Here is a 26,191-nt window from a genome sequence, read left to right on the forward strand (position 1 = left end):
TCCGGGCTCGGAGCAGTGTGCAACTGGGAAAACGCTCCCTGTCTGGGGGAGCGGATCGAGAGGGACCACGAACTTGGCTGTACTGTAAGGTGTCCTCGTGGTTTTTGGACGGGGGGCGGGGGCATCCGGGAATCTTTTTAGGGGGAAGAAGGGCATGCGGGTGGCGGGACCAGGAAGGTGTTACCGGCCCCGAACAGGTAGGTAGGTAGAAAGGAGGGAGGTGGTAGCACTGGGGAAAAGACTGACGCATTTCGCCTCATCTGCAAAGGTTCTTGAATTGATAGAGCTCTCAGAACCGGCAGATTTAATCCAGATCCATAATTGGACCTTTCTGCCTGATACGTTATTCCTCGGAGCTGAACGCGAATTCAGCTGAGGACACTTTCTGTTTTTTTTCTCTTGGAAAACAGGAATTTAAAAAGGTGTATTGAGGTGCTATTAGGTCAATAGTTTTTCTACTTAATTGATTTTAAGCAAAAAAAACCTAAAGGTTTACCAGGAGAATTCATTTCAGATTTGAGTACTTGATTTGGTTACAGAACGTAAGTGATTGGCTATTGCCTTTTTTCAGGTTGCTGCTACAGATAGTCCTTGGTCACATGAGCATAATTCAGACAATTTCCGACCTTCTAACCAATTTTGTTGTATTTATTTTGTGCAATTACAAAGACTATACTGTACTATACAAACAAAGTCAATGAGGAAGAGATTCACTTAACAACTATGTTATTAACCTAAGAACTTGAGTTACTCACTTAATAATTGAGGAAAGAAAAGTCATAAAATGGGGCAAAACTCATTTAACAAATGTCTCACTTAGCAACAGAAATTTTTGGCTCAACTTTGATCATAAGTTGAAAACTACCTCAAGTTTACACTGGTAGTTTCTTTATTCAGAACTAAACAGAGGATTGCCTCTGCTTACTTCTTATTTTTTAATGAAAATTTTGAAAAAAAACTTTTACAAATATTTACTTCCCTCCCCCCAACCCCCCACTCCCAACCTCCCCCCCCCCCACTTCCCAGAACCAATACAGGGTATAGATCTTTAACAAAAACATTCTAAAATAAGCTTTAAAAAAAGTTAATATCTTTCATTTGAGCTTTAACTCCTCCTTGGTAGGCTAGCTCTAAACAAACTATATCATTCCTTGTTTCTTTAGTCATAAGCTATCTGAAATTTCTTAGTCCCATATTTATTTTGAGTATAGTCAATCCATCTTCTCCAGTCCAGTTTATATCTCTTGTTTGAATGGTCCTTGAGATATGCAGATATTTTAGCCATCTCAGCTAGGTTTGTTACTTTCAATGTCCATTCTTGAATAGTAGGCAAGTCTTCCTTCTTCCAGTATTGTGCCACCAACAATCTAGCTGCAGTTATTAAATGCAAAATCAGGTTAATCTCTGCAACTGTACAATCAGTAATTATACCTAACAAAAATAACTGAGGGGTAAACTTTATCCTTTTTTTAAGAACATTTTGCATAATCCACCATATTTTTATCCAAAATGCTTTAACCTTTTTACAAGTCCACCATATATGAAAGTAAGTAGCATCAGCACAGTCACATCTCCAGCATTTAGGTTGTAAATTCGGATACATAGAGGCCAGTTTTTTAGGATCTAGATGCCATCTATAAAACATCTTACAAAAGTTTTCTCTCAAATTTTGGGCTTGTGTAAACTTTACATTTCTTACCCAGATCTTTTCCCATGTATCCAACATTATTCAACTCCCATAGGAAAAGGAACAGCAAATTGTTGACAAGAAGTACATCGTCTAACAATGTCACGAGCCTGAGACATAGGGACAGAAAATTGTTTAGCCAACGATTTAGCATTTTGATGAAAATATGAATGACTAGCAACAGGATCTGAAAAAAGAGTTGTGACTTCTTTGAGAGTCTCATCAGCGCGTCTATTTCCTTCCATCAAAAGATTTTGAAAAGGAGAATGGCTCCTAATGTGCTCAACATATAAAGGGAAGACACGTTCTTCCAAAACACGTTTTAAGGATAAAAATAAAGTCAAAAGATTAATGTCAAGAGAAACAGCACAATAAGCATAAGGAAGAGATTGCATTGCAAGAAAAACATATTTGGTATCAACAATCAAGTTAATAGGTTGATCAGAAAATAATCTCTCAGCCAAAATAACAGCTGCCAACTCAGAACGTTGGGCAGATGTCTGAACAGAAGTGAATTTAGAAAACCATTGTTGACCATCCGTCCAAACCACAACTCCACGAGTGAGTGATCCATCTGTGAAAATTGTTAATGCTTCAGGAAGAGGAGAATGAGTAAAAATAGAAGAAAATGAAAGATTCAATGTATTTGTAATAACTATTCTAGGATCTTTAGGTAAAGAATATTGAATATCACCAAGGTAATGTGAAAATGCAATTTGATATGAATCAGAAACAGTCATCAAATGTTCATGTTCAAGTTTAGTACGAGTGAAAGCTATTCCATCCAGGTCATGACCTATTAATTGCAAAGATCTTCATCGTGCTTTCATAATCAATTCTTCTAAAGCCTGTTGATAAGGAAAAATATTTCTAGGAGGAGAAGCAGACAAATTCAACCATTCATGAATATGAATCACTTTTTCATCCAAAATAAAATAAAGACAACCAGTGGGTAAAGGTGAGGTAGGAAGAATTGCTAACCATAATTTCTTGGCTATAGAAACAATTCTATCAACATATCCCAATTTAAGTTTATTTAGAATGTCTTGGAGACATTTCTTTTGCAAAACAGTAAGTGAGACCAAATCTCCAGGTTTTTTGGAACCTTTTAATGGAGAGAAAAGACAATAAGCAAAACCATGTTTTCTCTTTTTTCTTTATCCTGTGACTGTAAAGGAAAATTAAAACAAACACATCCTGTTTAAGAACATGCTAATAACCACCACTAGATGGCGTTGAACGACAATCTTTCTGAAAATGACCTGATTTTCCACATTTAAAACAATTTCCTGACGGCTTTCTCCCTTTTTGAATCGCAGCAGCCAACAAATTCATTTTGTATGATTGAGAACCTACATCCTGACAAACACGTAGCATGTTTGCTAATGTATATTGATTTGTAGCTTTTAAAGGCTGCAAAGCACATTTACAGTCCACATTAGCATTTTCAATAGCCAACTGCCGAAGCAACTCTGCAGCTGCTTCCTGGTTATCCAACTGTTGATGCAAAGCTTTTGAAAGTCTCTCCACAAAATCAGCATAAGGTTCATTCACTCCCTGGCGTATGTTAGAAAAGCTAACTTTAGGTTCTCTGGCTTGAGGAACCTTGAGAAAAGCCCTGAATGCACGTTCAGAAACCACCGCCAAAGTTGCAGGAGGAAGTAAAACCTGATTAGGAATATCTGCAAACTAACTTGATCCAAACAACTGTTCTGCTGTGTAAACTCCACCACTACCTATGGCAGCTGCCTGAGAATGACACAAATACTCACTTTCCCAAACAACATACTGCATAGAAGTCAAAATCATTCTAAGCAATTGTTTCCAATCCTGCGGAATCATGGTATAGCCATTCTTAATTCCTTCCAAAAGACCTATTATTATTATTATTATTATTATTATTATTATTATTCATTTATTTATTTATTTATTTATTTATTTATTTGTCTTGTATGCCGCCCACTCCTGGAGAACTCCGGGCGGCTCACAAAAGACAAGGGAAAGGGGGGAACGAGACAAAGACAACATATTAAAAACAAAACTAACATTCACAATTTCCATGGAGGTAGATGCTTCTCAGCTCCCCCCAGCCTGCTGGAACAGCCAGGACTTGGTGGCTTTGCGGAAGGCCGGGAGGGTAGTAAGGGTCCGGATCTCAACAGGGAGCTCGTTCCAGAGGGCCGGAGCCGCAACAGAGAAGGGGAGTCGCCAGCCGACATTGGCTGGCAGATGGAATCCAGAGGAGACCTAACCTGTACGATCTAATTGGTCTGAGAGAGGTAATTGGCAGGAGGCGGTCTCTCAGGTACCCAGGTCCGATGCCATGTAGGGCTTTATAGGTAGCGACCAGCACCTTGAAACGGATTCAGAGACTAATAGGTAGCCAGTGCAGCTCGCGGAGGATAGGTGTAACGTGGGTGTACCTTGGTGCACCCACAATCGCTCGCGTGGCTGCATTCTGGACTAATTGGAGTCTTCGAACACTCTTCAAGGGCAGCCCCATGTAGAGCGCATTACAATAATCCAGTCTTGAGGTCACAAGGGCGTGAGTGACTGTCTGAAGGGCCTCCCGATCCAGGTAGGGTCGCAATTGGTGCACCAGGCAGACCTGGGCAAAGGTCCCCCTGGTCACAGCCGACAGATGGTGTTCTAGAGTCAGCTGTGGGTCCAGGAGGACTCCCAAATTGCGAACCCTCTCTGAGGGGTGTATAATTTCGCCCCCCAGCCTGAGAGATGGAACAGTTAGACAGTCTTTGGGAGGGAACATCAGAAGCCACTCGGTCTTGTCTGGATTGAGTGCCAACTTGTTTGCTTCCATCCAGACTCTAACAGCCTCCAGGCACTGGCACATCACTTCTACTGCTTCGCTGAGTTGGCACGGGGCAGACAGATACCTCTAGTAAAATTCCAGTAATACCATAATCAGAAATAGCCTTTTTTAACTCCCTTAAAATCTGAAATGGCAAACCTTCCCATTCAGCAATCTGCTGACCTGGTTGTGGCCCTGGTTGATACTGAAGCAGACACACACACAACAATTCAGCTAACTCTTCTCCAGAAATATTAACATCCAGTTTACAATTTTCTACCATTTTCTGAAAAGTAGACCTTGGAAGAATATTAGCAGAAGGATGGGGAATAGGAGGAAGAGAAAGAGGAGGGGGGATAGGAGGAGGGGGAGGAGAAGGGGGAGGCTTTAACACAATGTCAGAAGAAGCAGAAGAAAGTGTTATTTCAGACTTAGACTTAAGATCAAAAGACGAAATTTCTTTTTCAGAAAATGGAGGAAAAATCACAGTAGTAGAATGTTGAGAAGGAGGAGATGATAAGAAAGAAACAGAATCTTCTTTCTGACCAAACATTTCTACAGCATAACGACACAAATGCAAAGCATGCAAAACATGTTTCCTCGGCTCAGAATGCAAAACCTTGCCAACTTTTTCCCAGTCTGACAACTTCAGAGAGCCTTGTACAGGATAGAAAGGACAACTTAAAGCAATTTCACGGATCAGCCGAAAAAGAGCCTTTTGTGAAACACATAACTCAGACTTCTTAAGAAGATAACCCTACTCATTAACATGCTTCCTTTGCTCCTGAGAAAGCGAAGATCCCATACTTACAGAAATCTTATAAAGTAAGATTGTAGAGCCCTTGAGCTGACGACGTCTGTCCTTCCCTGGACGAAGTATGGGTCCCTGTTCGGGCGCCAAAATGTAGTATTTAGGGTCCCCGAGGCTGAAGATGAAAGGAATGTCCACTCACGGATAGCTGAATCAACCAAAGTTTATTGAGCATTCAGAATTAACATGAGAATCAACAGCAAAATTATTAATCATGAAACATCATTCTTATAGTGTTTTCAGCTTCTTTGAGCTCTACCTACTTTACGTATTATATCATTATTGGCTAACAAGTCTCCAAGACACAATAATTGGTTAGTCCTTACATCATTGATGTTCGTGAGAACGTGCATGTTCTCACACACTGAATGAATCAAGTGTTATCAGATGAGTGAATGTTATAGGTTATACTTTGTATCATCCCGTGCCCTTGATATCTGGGAACACTGCAAGCAAAGAATAGTTGACAGGCAAATATTTTCTGCAGATTGCTGCAGCTTTTACTTACACGTGTAACCTCAGTTCCAAGGACCATTCAGATGATTCACTGTAAAAACCCTATACTCTTGTAGCAAAATACACCACAATGTCTCTTGGGAGTTGCTTTTGTCTGGCAAGCCAGGAGTTAACACGATATATCTTGTCAATTTGCCATTCAAGATTCCCTCCTGGCCTTCCCAGCAATTGATCAAAGGCTTCTGAGAAGATCTGCTTCAAATTTTCTTGATTTTTCTCTTGAAGGCCTCTTATCCTTAAGGCAAATTCCATCTGTCTATACTGCAGCATGATAATTTCATTTTCTGCATCGCCAACCTTTTGTTGAACCACATCCATTTTCGTTACCAGATTAATATTAGAATCACTAAAATCTTCTAATCTATCTTCAGTTTCCGAGATATAACCCGATAGGCAATTAAAAGTCACAAGAATATCATCTCTAATTTGCTGGTTCCAAGTCTGAACCGACTCCATAAGCTCTTCTGCCAATTCTTTATGAGCAGTAGATATCTCTTCCTTTATTTTAATTTCCATCGCAGCTGCATGATTTTTTAAAGCCTCAGCTAATTCTTTTTGCAAAATTTCTCGGGTCAAAGGCTCCCCTGCAGGAGTAATGGGGTGGGGAGTAGTGACTGTAATTTAGTTCCAGGAGCAGGCAAATTTGCAGCGCTTTTAGACGTGTGGGGGGGGGGATTTTTGCTGCTTGGAAGCCATTCCAAATTTAATCTTCTCCGCCCAATTAGAAAATCCAGGCAAGCCGCTTATCCAGCAATTACTATTTAGTTTGGTAATAAATCACTTCTGTTTTAATGATCTTTAAAATATTCTGAGCTCCGTAGAAATGTCGTCAGAGCCTGACCCCTCCTACAGAGCTGTTCGGCACCATTTTCTGTGTATTTCTAGCAAGTAAATTATCAGAAGGAATTCTTTAAATTCTTTAAAAAGATGGAGTTAAAGATTTATACATACAATTAGAAGTTCACCAGTATTAGTTCTGCCCGCTTTGAAATCAGTAATAAATCAGTCTTTTAGCTGAGGGTGGGCGTGTGCCTTCGTTCTGCAAAAAAGGCAGAAGACGTCCTTGATGCGGAGAAATCACTATGCTGCTGGGCGGCTCCCACTTCCCATCCCAGATTTATGTTCTGGGGGAGTTAATTGGAGCACTGCCCAAACATAGCTAGCTCGCCTTCTTTTCCTTGGCCCGGAGAAGAGGTAATCAAACTGCCAAACAGTTGATGGATACTGTTTAGACAGTTTAATGCAGCCAAGAATACGGAGCTGTTAAAAAACAACTACCCCCTCAGGCCCCGTCCAACCAGGGTTCTAACCTCAGAATAACTCCACCAGGGTTTACACATCAAACTAAACAAACTCAATTTACATCTGGGCTTAGGGTGATATAAGAATCAGATTAATATTTTCTAGGCCTTGGTGGTCTATTCAGTAGTGAATAACTGCATTTCTCTTTGTGACTGTCAGTTCATGCAGAGAGCATGCTCTTTATATATTAATTAAAATATGCTTTTAAAAGATGAAAGTAAGGGAAATGATGGTATTGTTGATATGTTTTTATCATTTGGTATCCAGAGAAAATTGTGAAATAGTAACTTTTTTTAATTGTGTATTTGCATCTAGGTTTTATATGTGATATGGGCAATAATTTAATTAAGAATTAATGAAGCTTTGAATCTGCTTTGTCCATTAATTAAGATGATTAAATCCAAAATTCTGAAAAGTCACTCATCTATTCCTCATACTGATGAGGTAACAATTGCATGTGAAGATGGATCTTTCCAAAAAGCAGAGCAGAAGACAAGAATTCTAGGTCTTGAAGAAGCAAAACAATTAGCCAAAAATCAGGTCTTAGTATCTGACTTTAAACAACAGAAACTTGAGAAAGAAGCACAAAAGAACTGGGATCTATTCTACAAAAGGAACAGCACCAATTTTTTCAAGGACAGACACTGGACAACTAGAGAGTTTGAAGAATTAAAAGCCTGCCGTAAAGTGAGTTTCACATTCTCTGGCACCAGAGGGCAATAAAGAACTACTAGAAAAATCTTTGAATTCGAAGCCTCTAACTCACGGGTGTCATGTAACCCGATGTTACATTGCATCATATGACATATTGCAATGTTTTTTCCCTTCGTGGAGTTGGGGTGGGTGTGGCATGTATGTGATGCATCCAGCCCGCTGGCTGCCAGTTTGACACCCCTGCATCTAAGCTGATCTTATGTTATGCATGCTATAAAATTCAGGCTAGGCTGGTACAATATATTTGTTTTGCACATTCCATGATAAAATTTGAGATGGAAATGTTAATATTAATGTCAGTCAGTTCTTTGGTATCAATTCGATTGAAGAGGATTAGTTTTTCTAGTGGTGAATCTGGTCCCAATTCCCAAAAGATGGGGGTGGTGGTGTCCTGTTTGAAACAAGTATACATTCAATGAACAAATGGAGTTCCTGGATTATATTCTTAACATTTTGTCATTATCAAAAACAGTAAGGATCACCTAAGTGGTAAATGTTGGTCTCTATTCAGAGTGACACATCAAAAGGATTAGATGATTTCTGTACAATTGTGACCAGTTTGTTGATAAAGTAACTTAGATGATTAAGTAATAATTCATTTTCATATAAAATACAAAAATATCATGAATTCTGTTTTGTATCTTTAATTTCAAGAAATTATCTTTGACTAATCTTAGGCTTCTAATTCACTAGATGATTCCATCTGCTGTATGTATCAAGATGCAACACTTGAATAAATTGTATGACTAGAATCACAATAGGTGTTAGTTTTAATTGCTTTTAAATGAAGGGTTTTTTTGCTTTTCAATACAACCACTACTTAATGGGAGTATAATAAAACCACTTTTTATTTTCGGTCATTAATTTGGGAATACATCTTTGTGGTGATTGGATAATTTGTTGTGTGGATGCAGTGAATGGAGGTTCACTCTAATAAATTTGATTCTAAAAGCTAATGTTAATCCAAAAATTAATTCACTTTGAAAGGATCAATTACAACAATTATTTTCTCACATCTCTAGTTTGAAGATCAAAAATTGACAATTCTGGAAGCAGGTTGTGGTGTTGGGAACTGTTTATTTCCACTTCTAGAAGAAGATTTGAATATGTTTGCTTATGCTTGTGACTTCTCTCCCCGAGCAGTGGAATATGTAAAAGTTAGTAAAATATTTGTCATTTTTTTATTCCGTTAAGTGAATACATGCATTTGAAAGATAAGTGTCTTTAAAAATAAATGAAGAGAAAGCAAAAATAACATCAAGACTTGGTATCATTATATTGGTTTAGCTCTACTAAAATTAATTAGCATTAGATAATATTATTAACTGAAATCCTATTTTTATTATCTGTGCATAGCAATGTCAGAGTCTGTATTTAGGTCATTTAGGAACTAATACTTTTACATTTGAATTACCTATTTATCCATTTGTTTAATTTGATATAGTAATTCATCAAATTATCTTAACCTGAAATTTGAGTTTTGTTGCTTAGTAATTAAATATTACTCAGATGATTATGGAACAGATCATCTAAATTACTTATTTTAAAATTTTGTAAGGCCACCTATAGTAAAAACAAATACCTAATACAGTAAAAGATCCACACCCAAAAGCTGGAAGAAATAGATATATACATTTTTATATATTATAATAATCAGGTTTGCTTTTTCTGTCTTATACTGTTGAACAGAATGGAAAACGTGTATGCAGAAAAAATTGAAAATTTTTTTCTGCATATGCATAAATAAAATAATCTCAGCAACTTTAAGAAGAGTGGATTTGAAGTCCATGCATCTTAAAGTTGCTGAAATTGAAAAAGTTATCTAAAAATACTAGTTTGGGAAAGGTATTCATATTTATTATCTGCTTTTCTGCTTGCTTGTCTTCAGTTCAACATTGAGTGAGATTATAATGAATAGCTTCAAAATATCCACTATCTAAACCAGTATTTTCCAAACCTGGTAATTTTAAGTATAAAGATTTCAGCTCCCAGAATTCTCTAGCCAAAATACTGTATTCTGTATTATTCTGCATTCTATTTTTCTGTACGATTTACTGTGCTAACTTCAGGTTTCAAAATAAGAACTTAAATAAAGTTGTGCCAAATGTTTCTATGTTCATTTCACAGCAAAATCCTCTATATGATGCCAAAAGATGCAAAGTATTCCAGTGTGACCTGACCAAAGATGATCTTGTGGAAAATGTACCATTAGAGTCAGTGGATGTGATTATGTTAATATTTGTACTTTCTGCCATTCATCCTGAAAAGATGCATTTAGTTTTGAAAAATATTTATAAGGCAAGTCTGCAGGGCTATAATGTTTTTTGCCGTAAGCATGTATTTCTGCTTTGAAAAGTTGTAATACAATTATCTGTGAGATAATTGTCTTAAATGTCTTAAATGCAAACTAAGGTTCTCAAATTCAAGAAAATAATGGTAACTGATTCAAGCTATAAAATGTGTTTTATGACAACTGTGAAATTTATTTTTCTAGTGCTATTATAATCAATATGGAATGATATTTGAATAAAAGTCAATGAAATGAAATTGTATGAAATCTGTTTAACAGGGCTAAGCCAAAGTGGCACAAAATGTTCCACTTTTATCATTACATGATTTTATGTATTAATTAAGTCCAACTTAATAAGTTTCATATTTTTCTCAGGTATTAAAACCAGGTAAATATGTCCTATTCAGAGATTATGGCCTTCATGATCATGCAATGCTGAGGTTTAAATCTGCTTGCAAATTGGAAGAAAACTTCTACGTACGACAAGATGGAACCAGATCATACTTTTTTTCTGATGGTGAGATCTTAATTAAGATATATCTTAATTAATATTGATGATTATTACCTGAAATATTTCATATGTGTATACACACATACATCGTAATTTTCAGAGTATAAGATGCACCTTTTCCCCCCAAAAAAGGAAGGTGAAAATCTAGGTGCGTCTTATACACTCAATACAGCATTTTTGGCTTACTGAAACTCTGCTTCCTTTGCAAAAATGGACGTGAAAAGGGTTGGGAGGCCTGCAAAGTGCTCCTGGGGGCCGGGGAGGGCAAATAACAAGCCATTTTTGCACCCCCAGGACCATTCTACAAGTTTCCCAAAACTCTGCATGGCCTCTTTTTTTAAAAAAAAAGTTTTTTAATTTTTAATTTAAAACAAATACAACATCCTTCTTTACATGCTATAGAAAGTGTATCAGTTGATTACAAATAGACTTTTGCGCATCTCTTCCACAGTCAAGAAACATAGTTCATGTTAACTCGAGCATTTTAACTCAAATATTCATACATGTCACCATCATCATATATCCATTTTCATTTGACTATAATTATTATTAAATAATAATAATAATAATAATAATAATAATGATGATGATAATAATAATTTTTGTTTCTTAAACAATACATGCCCACACCAGTGGGGAAAGAAAAAATCAAAGAAAAAGAAAAAGAAAAAAAAACAAAGAAGACAAAAAGAACAAAACAAAAAAGAAAAGAAAAACCAAAAAAAAAAAAAAAAAGTAACACAGGTATATATCATTAAAAAAAAGTATATCAGCTGGTTACAACATGTTTTGGTGCATCTCTTCCATTAATTCATATTATAATTAATTCATATCATAATTCATATTAATTCAAATATCTTAACTCATATGTTTACCATATTGACATTATTATACCTCCACTTTTAGTTGACTACAGTTATTTAAACATCCTTCATCCTTAACTATGCCAAAGGTTTAGTCCATAACCACATGCTGACATCTCATTTACTTGTTTGTAAAATCCTTTATTAAAATCAAATCCTCATATCCTATTTTAGCTGAACATCCATAATATTTAATACCAAAAATTCCATCTTCCATGCAATGTAGTTTATTATCATTCTCCCTTCTTTATGTAATTATATCGTATATCGTAACATTTTCCCCATATTAGTTAACATTTAACTGTATATATTTTATTTTATTTTTTAATAGTAACAATTATTGTGATTAATAACCTTTGTATATGGTCCAAAAATATTTCCAACCTTCCCTTCTCATATCCAATTATTATTTATCATATCAACTCCACATTATATACATTACTATCAATATCAATTATTATTCAGCTATATCTATTACAAATAAGAGTAATTAGATTTAGCTAATTTCAAATTGTATTCTTCCATCTATCAGCCTATGTCTCTCCAATAACAAAACCTTCTTAATCCTATTGCCATTCGTGGAATAGATTTACCAAATGTTTTTATAAGCAAGTCCAAACAGGGATATCTTCGCCCCTTTTTACTCAGGATGCCTCTGATGAAATAATAACGTTGTCCCAGGCTTGTTAAACTTTTCAATTTGTCTTTAATTCTCAAGGGTGGAATTAAAAATTCTGCAAATGATGTTTCATAAAGTGTAGATTCTTTAATGCTTCTCGTTCCTCCTGCGCTCTGTCTTTTAAAATAAATCTTCTGTATGGCTGCATCTCTTTCTCCCTCCAAAATAACCCAGACACCCTGCGTGTCAGCAAGTTGAGAGGCTTCATTTCTCACATTCTTCATTTGTATTTCAGGAACATTCAAACATTCAACGTTCTCACTTTTTTCTTCATATTTTAAAGTCAAATGGTCCAATTTTTTTTCAAATCTTTCATATGAGTCAAACAACTTTTGAAATGCAGAGAAAAACATTTGAAATGAACTTTTTGGAGTATGTATCGACGCCATGTTGTGACGCAGTCTAAAATATTTGCAAGTAAAAACACGCTGGGAGCTGTGCGATCTTGTCTGATCTTAGACCAACACAGCCAAGCAATAAAAGTGTCAGATCGTAAAAAGCCAATTTATAGTAAGTTAATTTACAGCCCACTTAAAAAGAGTCAGAGAGAATGTTGAAGTAGATCTTTAAAACATTTAAGAAATAGGGTAACCACCGGCCATAAATCCATTAAAGAAAAACCAATTCGCCGCTAGATTCTTCTGTTCTTTGGTTTCAATTAGCTTAGATTTTAGTGCGGACCGTCTCTCTTTGAGTAATAAAATCAGCTTACCAGTTGAAATCACTTCTACCATTCTTAGGGGCAACCTGCAGTTTCGGTTAGCATACAACTAATCCAGAAGGAGCTGGCAAAAGGGGTTGAATTCCAAGCCCCCCCAGAGACCTGCGAACGTCTCTGAGGTCACTGGATCTCACCAAACCTTCACTGTCTCTTCGGGACAGCTAGGATCGAAAACGACCCGTCCAATTCCTTTGGAATAGGGGAATTTCAGGAATAGCCTGAAAGTCCGTCTTCTCATTGCTAAGCCCCGCCTTCTCCCCCCCTTTTTTTTTTGCAAAAAACGGCCCATTTTTTTTCTCATTTTTGTGTCCCCCTGCCTCCCCCCAATCTCCCAGGAGCACTCGACAATCCTCCCAAGGCTCAGTATACTTTTTTTTTTTTTTGCAAAATGTGTGCAGAGGGTTTGGGAGACCTGCAGAGTGCAAAAACTTTCTTTTTAATTTACCTCTTCAAAATCACGGTGCGTCTTATATTTTGAAAACTATGGTGTGTGTTATTATACTAAACACCCAACAAATACTGAAAAATAGGAAAAGTTTACAAAACAAAAATCTGTCAGAACAAAAATACAATATATTTTTGTTACAGACTAATTTATAAATAAATCCAAGTATTTGTTTTGAATGGTTTTCTACAGTACAAATGTACTGATGAAGAAAATCATTTGCTTGACAATAAAGGAAAATAGATATGTTTATTTATTTGCAAAATTTATAGGCCGTCCAATCCCGAAGGACTCTGGGCAGCTTAATGTTTTGTTTAAACATCAAAAAGCTGCAAACAGCAGCCTCAGCATGGGAAGCCCCATGTAGGACAACCTATTCCCACTTTTCGAAGAAATTAAAAATGTTATTGACTCTAATTGTCAAATGGTGATATAAGGTAAAGAATATGAGGGCAGTCTTATATATTAATAATTTGTAAGATGCCCAGAATTAACTTATAGATGAAACGAGTGGCATATAAATTTAATAAATACATAAAAAATAACCCACCAGAGATATTTCTATTTTATAACCAGCTGCAAAGGGATTTGACAATTACCCAATTTCAGTAAGAGCTTCTACTGAGATATCTTTGAAGCTGATATCTTCAGGTTTTCTCAAAAAATACTTTATTAAAAAAACCATATTGACAGTTAATGATACTTAGATTATTATTTAAAAGATATATCTTAAGATATATCTTAAGTACCTCATAAAGGAGCAATCCATACTTAGCAGCTTTCTTGGGCAAATGGAAGGAAAATCTGACTTTGAATATTGCATCATTTTCTGTATTGATGCATATCTCTTTTTAAACAACAAAACAATTTTTCATTTTTTGTTTTGAAAAAATAACCTGCCTATTTAGGATTTGTATCATCTTTGTACTTTAATACAAGTTTCTTAAAATATTTTTCCTTCTAGAATTTTTGGCAGAACTTTTCCTGTCTGTGGGATATGAAGAAATAGTCAATGAATATGTGTTTCGAGAAACTCTGAACAAAAAAGAAAATATATGTGTGCCAAGAGTTTTTCTCCAAAGCAAATTTCGAAAGCCTCAGAAATAAGTTTTTGCTGAAAAATTGTTGGGCTATTTTCTTATATTAGTCAATTTAAACCAAGTTTTATATCAGGCCTGTGGGACAAAATAAGCCTAGCACTTGCCTAGTCCTCTTCTATTGATACAATCCTGAAGACAGTGGAAGCCTCTGCTTCTTGAGAACTTGAGAGACCGCCTACTGCCAATTACCTCCTCTCGACCAATCAGATCCCATAGATTAGGCCTCCTCCGAGTTCCATCGGCCGGTCAGTGTCGACTGGCAACCACGCGGAGGAGAGCCTTCTCGGTGGCAGCTCCGACCCTATGGAACAATCTCCCCGTGGAGATTCGTACCCTCACCACCCTCCAGACCTTCCGCATAGCCCTCAAAACCTGGCTGTCCCGACAGGCCTGGGACTAAAGACTTCAACCCACCCGAATTGTATGAATGTTGTGTTTTTTAACGATGTACTGTCTTATGTGTTTAATTTGTATGTACTCCCTTCCTTTTGAACTGTAAGCCGCCCTGAGTCCCCCCAGGGAAAAGGGCGGCATATAAATAAAACTACCTACCTACCTACCTTCTAAGTATAATTTAATAATCTTGGGATTAAACTACCAGCTTTCAGATTTATAATTCAGGATCACAAAGCTTTCCTTGGCTTGAGAATGCTTATTGTCAAGCAGATTCTAGAAGTGAGGCTAACCTCATATATAAACAATGCCTGAGTTCACATGACAACTTTGTTGATACAGCATAGTGAGCCAGTACTATCTTACTACATGTACTTAGCCTAACATGAAGTGCATTACCTAGCCAGTTTGGTTGGTTAGTTTACAATTCAGTGCAATTTTTAAACCGACAGCTTCTCAATAAGGGTGGAGATAGCCTCCATGCATCAAAATGAAAGCCAGCTGGGTGATCTGATTTTGGGCCAGTCATTCTTATCTCAGCCGAACTAACTTCCAAGAGTTATTGTTCTGGGAAAAATAGGAGGAGGAAGGTGTATTGAATATGTTTGTATCTTGATTTATTTGTAAAAACAATAAAGACAGGAAATAGATGGAGGGTAGGTAGGTAGGTAGGTGGGTAGGTAGGAAGGAAGGTAGGTAGCAGATAGATAGATAGATAGATAGATAGATAGATAGATAGATAGATAGATAGATAGATAGATAGATAGAGTCTGAACTCAGCTAATGTTAGATAGGCACACTAGATGCCAAAATTAGGATACCCCTGAAAGATAGCTGTTCATACACATATATCTTGCTCATTTTTTAAAATACTTTGCTACAGTCAAACACAACAAGGAAACCAGCAGGAAGTCAGAAGTTCTAATGATTTGCGGTTCTCCCTTAATAATCCATGTAATCCTCACTTTAAAATGTTAGCTATATAACAAGAATTGCTCATTATATAACACGGTCATGTGACATTACACTTTATGACTGCATCACAGTGATAGCAATTCTGGTTCCATTGCCATTGAACTTAATATTGCAAATTGGAGGAACAAAGAAACGCTTACTTGAATGCAGAAGGCGTCTGCCATCAGACAGGAAAACAAGACATAGTTTGATTGATAGAGCTGGGACGAAGCTAGAAATTCTGGTATGTAGCATTATTGGATTATATTGACTTGACATGCTCATTTGGAAACCTAGCTATGTTCACACAACTCATTAACTGGTTTTAAGTGAACCATTGTCAGTTGTCAATGTTCAAAAAAACATTGAAGCATAGATCATACTGGCTAAAATAACACAGTGCAGTAAGACACAAACCCAAATGAAGGTATAGTAATTGATACTGGTTTGATTCAACCTATTAGACTAGGCTAAATTTATGCATGTTTCAGAATGTTCTTTCCACTTGCAATAGGAGAAATTATTAAAAAGAAAATGGCTATTTCTGTTCTAATAAAAACAAACTTCAGTTTCTTCAGTTTTCTGGCAATAGGTTATAGGAATTAAGCAGTCTGGGTTTGAAACATTCCATTAATGTTGGTGTTACAACTTCTTGCATCCAGAGTGCAATGAGTCCAAATTATCTCCCATGTTAGGCAACTTATTTTTTTTAATGTTGCAAAAGCTTGGCTCTCTTACTACATGAAATATTTGTTTAACTATGATTAATTGACCAAACTGCTATTGGCTTAACTTTTGTGCTATTAAATAACAAAAATGTTGGATTAGATATGAGTTGAGAGGTCTGTGATAGGAATTTCTTAATGTTTTCCTGGTAATCATTCTCCTAGTAATTATTATGACTTGGATCAAAACAATCTATCTCTTGTGCTGGCAGCCCATTAGGCAGGAAATGAGAGGGAGCGAGGGAGACGCAGATGTAAAAAAAACAACAGGTCAGAAAAAGAGTAAGGGGAAAAGGTGGCTGTGTTCATTCTAGGCCAGGGGTACCAAACTCATGTCATCACAGCAACATCATGTGACGTATTGGGACTTTTCCCCTTTTGCTAAAATGGAGGTGGGCGTGGCCAGCGCATGACGCATCTAGCCCATGGGCTGGAAGTTTGACAGCCCTGCTGTACACTATGCTTTCCCTATCACATAATCCTATGAAATCACAATGCTCATTAAGGTTTAAAACCAGTTAGCAGGAAAACCAAGTTTCAGTCAGGTCATAGCGATGGGCTGAAAAGCTAATCTTTCATTATTGAGTTATGTTCCTCATTTTCATTTTATGAAATTTATAAGTCACAAGAGATTAGAAGAATAGGGTAGATACCTTCTCTTTATTTATTGCTGGCATAAAAACTTGTATGAAGAAAGCTGCATCGCAGTCAGCTATTATACTTGGGTTAAGGAAACCATGACTTAGTGTATGAACACTGATATTATAAGTTAAGAAACCATGTTTAAAACCAAACAATGGCTTAGAATGATATATTGACTGTTACTAAATTTAATATTTGAATATTTTCAATCTTATTTTTGAATGATTTAAAAGTTAATTGGTAAAAATGGCATTATTTGGGGTGCTCTATTGACTATATTGGATATCGTATAATTCATAGCTAATTAGTTTATGGTTTTCTTTTTGATCAGTTATATTCATTTTCATTTACATTACACTATAGTTTTATAAGGGACGGTGGCTAAGACGCTAAGCTTATTGATCAGTTTGGTGATTTGAATCCCTAGTGCCACGTAATGGAGTGAGCTCCCGTTACTTGTCCCAGCTTCTGCCAACCTAGCAGTTCGAAAACACGTAAAAAATGCAAGTAGAAAAATAGGGGCCATCTTTGACCATTGAGACGTCTTTGGACAGCGTCTTCGGACGTCTTCAGACAGGCTCTTTGGCTTTGAAATGGAAATAAGCACTGTCCCCTAGAGTCGGGAATGACTAACACATGTGTGAGGGGAACCTTTATCTTTAAAGTTTTATAGCACTGAAGAAGGCAGGTAAAAGTGTGGTACTGATAGGTTGGAATGTACTTGCACAATATGTCGATAGGATGATTACTTAGTAACTGTTTTCAAAACAAATTAAGAGATAGTCTCACTGGGTTCCTGTGATATCACCAGTTCATGCAGCAAAACTCTGTGCAACATTGTGACATAACTAATTTTTCTACATTTCTGTTACATGGATCAGTTCTTGTTTTGCTTATGTCTTCAGTTTACTTTCATCCATATGCCTTATTATTTGTTACTAAAGTTATAAAAAGAAATTCATTACTGATTCTTCTGTCTGGCATATACACAACAGGATCAGAGGCTCATAAACTTCTTCTGTATTGTTATATAATGTTAAGAGTGGCTGTCTAAAATTATATGGTAACAAGAAAGAAAAAAGGGATAATTCCTTGACAATCCCTTTTTGCTGTTAAGATATTTCTTAATTAGATCACAATAGCGATCTAAGAGTTCATCATTCAGAAAATCCAAAATAAAGTGGGCTGACTAAGTAATTGTTTGGGGTTTTTTTTGTTCTACCATTAGAAATGGATCCTTACCCTGTGCTCCTTACTCTATGATCCCTGACCCAAAGTTGGTAGTACCACTTTGGGAATTGGAATTTCCCACAATTTCCTTAACTTTGATATGAAAAAAGTATCTCCTCTTCTGTAAATATGGAAATACTGTCATCTTTTATGGTTTTAATCTGTATGCTACACCTTAGGTTATGTACCTCATGATATCCATGTTAATTTAAGGATAATTTTTCCAGTACAGTGAGATTTATAATGTAGCACATCAGGCAAACACGGTGGTAATTACTAAACCATACTTTATTTTTACCACAGTTTACTGTCTACAGTGACTTGACTAGTGCAGCAAGTTAAACTACAATCAATATTATTGCTTAGTGTAATGTATGAATTAAGCCAATGTTTTTTTTAAAAAATCGATTAAATGATGAAATAGGTTCACTGCATCTTTGATTTGTAAGACAAATATATAAGTGGCAGCTTTTTGTAGTTGTGATGGTAACTGGTCTACATACAAATAGGGTGTTCTTCAAGCTACTTAATCATGTCCTAACTTTGGAGCTGATGGGAATATTATCCATAAATCTGCAGGTTCATAAACAAGGAAGTCTACATTTTAAAAGCACTTGTAGACAGGAACTAAATTGAGAAGATATAGAAAGTGCAAAAGTAGCTCAGAGGAAACATGGCAGTTTTAAAAGTGGATTTCCCCTAAGAATTTACATTCATTTGAAATGAAGATATAAGAATATACATGTATTGTATATCATTTACATCTCAGATAGTGTGAGTTGATCAAATGACCACAAGTCAGTTCCCTTTTCTTTAACATGGTTACAAAATTAGTATATTCACTTTGAGATTTCTCTATTATGTAAGAGAAACAGAAAATACTCATATTTTTTTCTTTCCTTTTCAACATTGGGAAACCAGAATCTGATTTGTGTTTGAGGAAATTATTTGGAATCACATTGTGCTAATTTGTGATTTGATGAGCCAGCCACAATGGTTCTTTATATGCTAAACTTTCAGAAATTGCTACCATAACCCTGGCATTGTTCTCATAACATTTTAAATCAAAACAAATATTAAGATTACAGCTTACACAGTCTTTTAATTCACATAAGATTCTAAGAGATAATATGGTTTGATTCTGTCTTAACCACTGAAGCTTATAAAGCATAGTTCAGTTTGTGATTTCATATACAAAATTAAGTCCTCTCATGGTCTACAGACCATAGTGGCTAGGTTCACATAACATTAGAAGTTATCAGGAAACTGTGATACTTATTAAAATTTTTCCTATTTTGTGCCTTAGAATGTAAACAACGGTTTGTCAAGAAACAGTGGAGGCTTGACCAGCAGTGGGCAACTTGTGGTCCACAGCCTAAATTCAGAATCTCTATATCAGAGATCCTAATCTCTGCAAGAACTTGCATGCTACTCCTGGGGAAAAATGGTACTTGGGAGAAAAGGGAATATGGCTTGTGCAAGACTTTGTGCAAAAGATACTTCATGAAGCAATGCTACTTTCCTTCTAAAAATTAAAGGAAATGAAGTGGTGTTGCTTTACTTGTGTCACTCTTGAGTCTGATGCCCAGCAATTTCACTATGCAGAAGAGATTGAAACAGCTTAGTGAAAGATATTGGGTCATAGCACCTCATTGAAGAACATGGCATTACTGACTTGAAAAAGTGATGCTTTGGCATGAAATGCTTTGTTGTACAAGGCTTAGTTGTAGCTCTGGGTTATTTCAGTGATTTACAAAAACAAAAGCAAAACAAAGTTGGGCTTTGATAACATTGAACTTGACTTTTGAACACTCCTAGATTTCCCAACAGATTTCTCCTAAGAAAAGGAAAACAAAGATTGCCCATATTCCCAAATGAGATTGAATATCCTATTGTAAATCAGCAGAAAGACACTGTAACCCCAGTTTAAAATAGATTAATAGAACAAACCCTCAAAAAATAATTATTCAAGACTAGCTGCAGTTGTTTTCTTCTTGGTTATTGATCAGACTTGCAGTTGACAAATAATGACTGGTGTCTTGGCATAGGCATTTGTCAAAATCAATTACAGCTGTTTTATTTATGATTATATAATTTTCATTCATGAAGTGATAAATGAAACTAAATTCATTTGATCATTGGGTTACAATATTGCACATTTTGAGAACTCATGCCCTAATTTGTTAACTAGCAAGAGGATATTTCTAGTTCTATGCTAGGTTTTATAGCCTTTGGCCTGATGTATATCAATAATTATTTTGGGTTACATACATACATATAGTGCTGTTGAGTCAATATTGACTCCTGGTGACTGCCTGTACAAGTTTCTGAAGTTTTTCTGGCAAGATTTCACAAATACGGTAGTTTGTCATTGCTTCCATTTTATGGTTGGGAGAAAGTGACTGGACTAAGGTCATCCAGCTGACTTGTTTCCTAGTTTCTAGTTCAGTTCCTTAACCACTACACCAAACTAGCTTTCAGATTTGGCTTAACTAATCACAAGTATTTATAGCTGAGAGCTGAAGATCTCAAAGACAAAAATGAAATAGAAAGGATAAGACTGAGAAGAACTCTAAAATGACTTGGTAACAGACAAACGTCATGAGATAGAATAGATGTCATCAGAATCCATGCAGATAAGAAAGTATTTGTTGAGCAAGTTCAGAAATAAAAGGCAGGTTATGCAAATTGTCAGATGTATAGGAAACCACCTGCACTGTTAACAAAGTCCCAGGAAAGACTGGCAGTGAATGAGGAAGCAGATGGTAAATGGATTGGGGGTGGGGGGATAAGACCATCTCAATAGGTCTCCCAGAACCTATTATATTTAGGTTAAAAAAGCAATATCCTCCTACTCCACCTTGCTTAAGTTCCTTATTTGTTCATATCACAAAAAACTCTAGATAATAAGATCTGCTTACAACTGTTGGCCAGAAAAAGAAATATTCTGTTTTGTTCCTAACACCAGCTTCTTCATCAGCAGAAATAAGAACTACGGGTAGTCCTCTACTTATAACTGTTCATTTAGTAACCATTCAAAGTTAAAATGGTACTGAAAAAGTGACTTATGACCATTTTTTACACTTACGACTGTTGTAGCATCTCCATTGCTACATGATCAAAATCAATATGTGTGGCAACTGATTCATATTGCTGTGTCTGGAATCATGTAATCACATGTGGCAAACCTGACAAGCAAAGTCAATGGGGAATCCAGATTGACTTAGCAACCATGTTATTAATTTAACAATTGCAGTGATTCACAACAGCTGTAGCAAGAAAAGTCATAAAATGGAGCAAAATGCACTCAACAAATGTCTCGCTTAGCAACATAAATGTTTGACTTAATTGTGATTATAAATAGAAGACCCGGTATAGTCTATAAACTCATGAAGCCTACGTGCAAGTACACACAGGCATGTGTTTGTATTTTGGTTTGTAATTCAATTGGGAATCATACATTAACCATTATAGGCAATTTTGGTCTTCTGAATGCAAAGAAATGTAAAAACATAACATGTACATTATATGCCAATTTAAATGTAATTTTAAGAATAACTACTCCAATAAAACAATAATAAGTCATCTCTGCCTTGGATATGCTGTGTAGTATCTTGTTTGTCCTGGAGCACATGTTGAAATGTAGGTACTTGGAGAAACCAGAGGGGCCTGGAAAAGAATTGGAAACTCCTGGAAGTGATCATATATGGAACAACTGAAAACAAAATCTGAGCAATAGTCAGTAGTTTCCAAATCTCTAGATGTGGAAGATGAAGGTATATGTTCTCCTAAGTAATTATGAGCTGATATTTTCCTTCTCACCATGGAAAGTGTGACCTAGATTTGTACTGTTTTGCACAGTGTCTAATTAGGAAGGTGCCCAGTTCATTGATGATTTTGTCACCCAGAATCAGATCTCAAACAAACGAGATTCCCTGAATCTGGAAGCAAAATTATTGGAGGCAATTTCTTAACAGGATGGGAAAGTAAGGTCCATAAACTTGCTATTTTTATTCAGTTTGTGCGAGAATTAGGAGCAATGGTTCTGGGGAATAAGATATTCATATCACTCCTCGATAGCTATTTTCCAAGATTTTTTTTTCTGGGCAAAGTTTTCAGCCCTGAATGGTAGAGTAATACCTAATGACCAAGCCTTCAGACATATATATTAGCTCTTCTCAAAGTGATAATATTTGAACTCAATCATGACAAAATTGTGCATTCATATGATATTTTCCATTCTTGCTACTGGTGAAAATAAAAGGAATGGAGGGGGGGGGAGAATAATAATTAAATACAAAGATTGGAGTCTCAATCTTATATGTAATTACATGGAGAAAAATATACACAGACTTGTTCTGTGACTGTCTTGGTTAGCAATTGTTCATATTTATAGTGCTGATGAAAAAATAAGTTTATTATAATCCTTGCATTTACAGTTTCTGCATATCTGTAAAGCAAAGAAAAGCTAAAGTAAGTACAGTTGCAGTTTTACATAGTGACCACTTTGCTTAACTAAATTTATAGTCTCAATTGTGGTCATCCACCTGCATATGAGGCTGATTTATCTTTGTTTATATTTAAAATATTTCTGCCCTGCACTTCATATGGAAAAGGATTCATTACAGCTTAGATAGATCAATGAAGAAATATCATTTCTTCAGCACAACTAAAGCCTTGTTCCTTTTTAATTTGCATATCATATGCATAAACATGTAAAAAAGGGGTGAGACTTTAATCACAATATCACTCATCATCTTGACTTTTTTGATCCTCCCCTAAAGACACTCCACAATCAGAACAGTCAGCCACCGGAATATTGATAGGGGGGATATGGTAGTGTTTTTCAAAAATCTGAAAAGTTATACAAGGTCAAATTCTCTTGTCTATCATTCTAGACTTTAGGCTATAAAATACTAGATTAAAATTTCAGGAAGACAGATTCCAGTTTACACTCAGGAAAAATGATTAAAATTTAGGTACTTGTAACTGGCATGTATTTGGATTTGGATTTTTTTTGGATTTTATTAAACATTTATATGCCGCCCTTTTCCCTGAGGGGACTCAGGGCGGCTTACAACAATGGAGGGAAGGGAGTGCAAGACAAGACTTAAAAAGAAGAAAAAAAAAAAAACGTGAATAAAAGAAACTAACCATAAAAACACACCATTCACTCAACATTCGGGCGGGGTGAGAGTAATCCTATCCCCAGGCCTGACGGGATAGCCAGTTCTTGAGGGCTGTGCGGAAGGCCTGGACGGTGGTGAGGGTACGGATCTCCACGGGGAGGTTGTTCCATAGTGTCGGAGCTGCAACTGAGAAGGCTCTCCTCCGCGTAGTCGCCAGTCGGCACTGACTGGCGGATGGAATTCGGAGGAGGCCTACTCTGTGCGATCTGATGGGACGCAGGGAGGTAATTGGCAGGAGGCGGTCTCTCAGATAGCCAGATCCACTACCATGGAGCGCTTTATAGGTGGTAAGTAAAACCTTGAAGTGCACCCGACGATCGACAGGTAGCCAGCGCAGCTCACGGAGGATCGGTGTTATATGGGCGAACCATGGTGCGCCCATGATCACTCGCGCGGCCGCGTTCTGAACTAGCTGAAGTCGTCGGATGCTCTTCAAGGGCAGCCCCATGTAGAGCACATTGCAGTATTCCAGCCTAGAGATCACAAGGGCTCGAGTGACTGTTGTGAGAGCCTCCCGGTTCAGGTAGGGCCGCAACTGGCGCACCAGGCGAACCTGGGCAAATGCCCCCCTGGTCACAGCTGACAAGTGATGGTCGAAACTCAGCTGTGGGTCCAGGAGGACTCCCAAGTTGCGGACCCTGTCTGAGGGGTATAAATTTTGTCCCCCCAGCCTGATTGATGGAACACTAGCCGAATTTTTGGGAGGAAAACACAACAGCCACTCGGTCTTTTCCGGGTTGAGCACCAGTTTGTTAGCTCTCATCCAGTCTTTAACAGCCTCAAGGCCCCAGTTCATCACGTCCACCGCTTCATTGAGTTGGCACGGGGCGGACAGATACAACTGCGTATCATCCGCATATTGGTGGTACTTAATCCCGTGCCTCCGAATGATCTCGCCCAGCGGTTTCATGTATATGTTAAATAGCAGGGGGGACAGAACCGAGCCCTGCGGCACCCCATAGGTTAGGGGCCTCGGGGACGATCTCTCCCTCCCCACCAACACCGACTGCGACCTGTCCGAGAGGTAGGAGGAGAACCACTGTAAAACAGTGCCGCCCACCCCCACCTCCCGCAGTCGTCGCAGAAGGATACCATGGTCGATGGTATCGAAAGCCGCTGAGAGGTCAAGGAGAACCAGGATGGACGCGTGGCCTCCATCTCTGGCTCTCCAGAGATCATCGGTCAATGCGACCAAAGCGGTTTCAGTGCTGTAACCGGGCCTGAAGCCAGACTGGAAGGGGTCAAGATGTACATATAATAGTTTCAGTGTCTGTTCCAGGATCATGTGATCATCTTTTGCAATCTTCCCAGAGGGGTTCCAATAAGCAAAGTTAATGGATCTGCTTAATGATTGTGTGATTCGCTTGCCGATCATGGCAGAAAAAGAGTAAAACTTATATCTCATATTTTATCTATTAGTAAACAGTAAAGGCTCATTATTCAACGCTAATCAGCAAAAACCTATTAAGAGCAAAGATTTCTCTATCCCTGGGTCTCTCTGTCTGTCTGCCCCCCCTCTCTCTTTCTGTCACAGACACATACAAAGAAAAACACTCTGTTTCCCCCCCCCAAATGACCTACCTGGAAAACAAGTCCTAGCCTGATTTTCATGCTTGTGCCTAAAACAAGCCCTACCCCCCAAAATAAGCCCGAATTGAACCCCACCCACCATCTGGTTGTACAAAAAAAGGTGAAGTGCAGGCTTAAAAATCAAGCTGAGGTGGGGGGCAGTTGCCCCACGTGCCCCACACCCACTTACCTTAGGAATGTTGTGGTCAGCCCTCCTATGCCCCGACCCCTGTCACATGGTTACCCGACTTCTACAGCCACTCACGGCCACTTGCAGCAAGATATGAGTCGCCGCTTTTTCCTGTTTTAGCTTTGCCCTCATTTGGGCACTTGGCATTTAACCTTCCTGCCTTTTGCAAACTTTTGGCTGCACACAAAGAAAGCAAAAGCAGCAGAGACTGTGGCTTGTTTCTTTTCCCCAAACTCCACTAGAATGAGTCTTTGTGAGGCTCGTCGTGCCAGCTCCTCATGCAGCCTCTCATGGAGAGCGCTGCAAAGCTTCTTGTGCCATTGTGCATGGGAGCAGTAGCACCATCATGAGGTTTGCCATAACGGCACAGCCTCTTGGAGCAAGACACTGCAAGGTTTGTTGTGGATTGCACATGAGTGGCAATACCACTGCAAGCTTCATCACAGAGACCCTGACTTGTTTCTCTTCCCCAAACTCCACCAGAAATGGGTCTTCACGAGTTTGTCATACTGGCATGGCCTCTCGTAACAGGACTCTGCAAGTCCTGTTGTGGCTCGTGCAGCACCACAACAAGTCTTGTGACATCCTGCTCCAAGAGGCTGTGCCGGTATGATAAACTTCATGGCGGTGCCACCACCACCGTACGCCATGAAACAAGCCTTGCAGTGTCCTGCTGTGAGAGACTGCGCGACGAGGCAGTGTGACAAGCCTCACAAAGACTCATTTCTGGTGGAATTTGGGGGAGAGAAACAAGCTAGGTCTCTTCTCCTTTTGCTTTCCTTGTGTGCAGCCAAAAGTTAGCAAAACACAAGAAGGTGAAATGCCAAGCTCGACCTGTACCGACACCTCAT

At 37.6% G+C, this 26,191-nt stretch overlaps 1 protein-coding gene across 4 annotated transcripts; it reads left to right on the plus strand.

Annotated features, from left to right (window-relative positions):
* The first annotated feature begins 2 nt into the window (after positions 1-2).
* On the plus strand, positions 3-14,683 carry METTL6 (methyltransferase like 6). 4 transcript variants are annotated; one of them, XM_032236764.1, is made up of 6 exons: positions 3-84; positions 7,441-7,812; positions 8,862-8,996; positions 9,967-10,137; positions 10,505-10,646; positions 14,313-14,683. In XM_032236764.1, exons 2-6 carry the CDS (start codon positions 7,516-7,518, stop codon positions 14,453-14,455), a joined length of 888 nt encoding a protein of 295 aa, XP_032092655.1. In that variant the 5' UTR covers positions 3-84; positions 7,441-7,515; the 3' UTR covers positions 14,456-14,683. The 4 variants fall into 4 exon arrangements, with proteins under 4 accessions (XP_032092655.1, XP_032092656.1, XP_032092653.1 ...); XM_032236765.1 differs by having other exon boundaries at positions 14-79; XM_032236762.1 differs by lacking the exon at positions 3-84 and adding an exon at positions 97-197.
* Positions 14,684-26,191: the final 11,508 nt, after the last annotated feature.

Source organism: Thamnophis elegans, chromosome Z (genome assembly GCF_009769535.1).
Source record: "Thamnophis elegans isolate rThaEle1 chromosome Z, rThaEle1.pri, whole genome shotgun sequence".
Taxonomy (NCBI): domain Eukaryota; kingdom Metazoa; phylum Chordata; class Lepidosauria; order Squamata; family Colubridae; genus Thamnophis; species Thamnophis elegans.

Coding starts and splice junctions, on each gene's coding strand:
- METTL6 (XM_032236764.1), top strand. CDS start 7,516: ATGATTAAATCCAAAATTCTGAAAAGTCACTCATCTATTCCTCATACT. Junction 8,997..9,966: donor GAGCAGTGGAATATGTAAAA/GTTAGTAAAATA, acceptor TTCATTTCACAG/CAAAATCCTCTATATGATGC. Junction 10,647..14,312: donor ATCATACTTTTTTTCTGATG/GTGAGATCTTAA, acceptor TTTTCCTTCTAG/AATTTTTGGCAGAACTTTTC.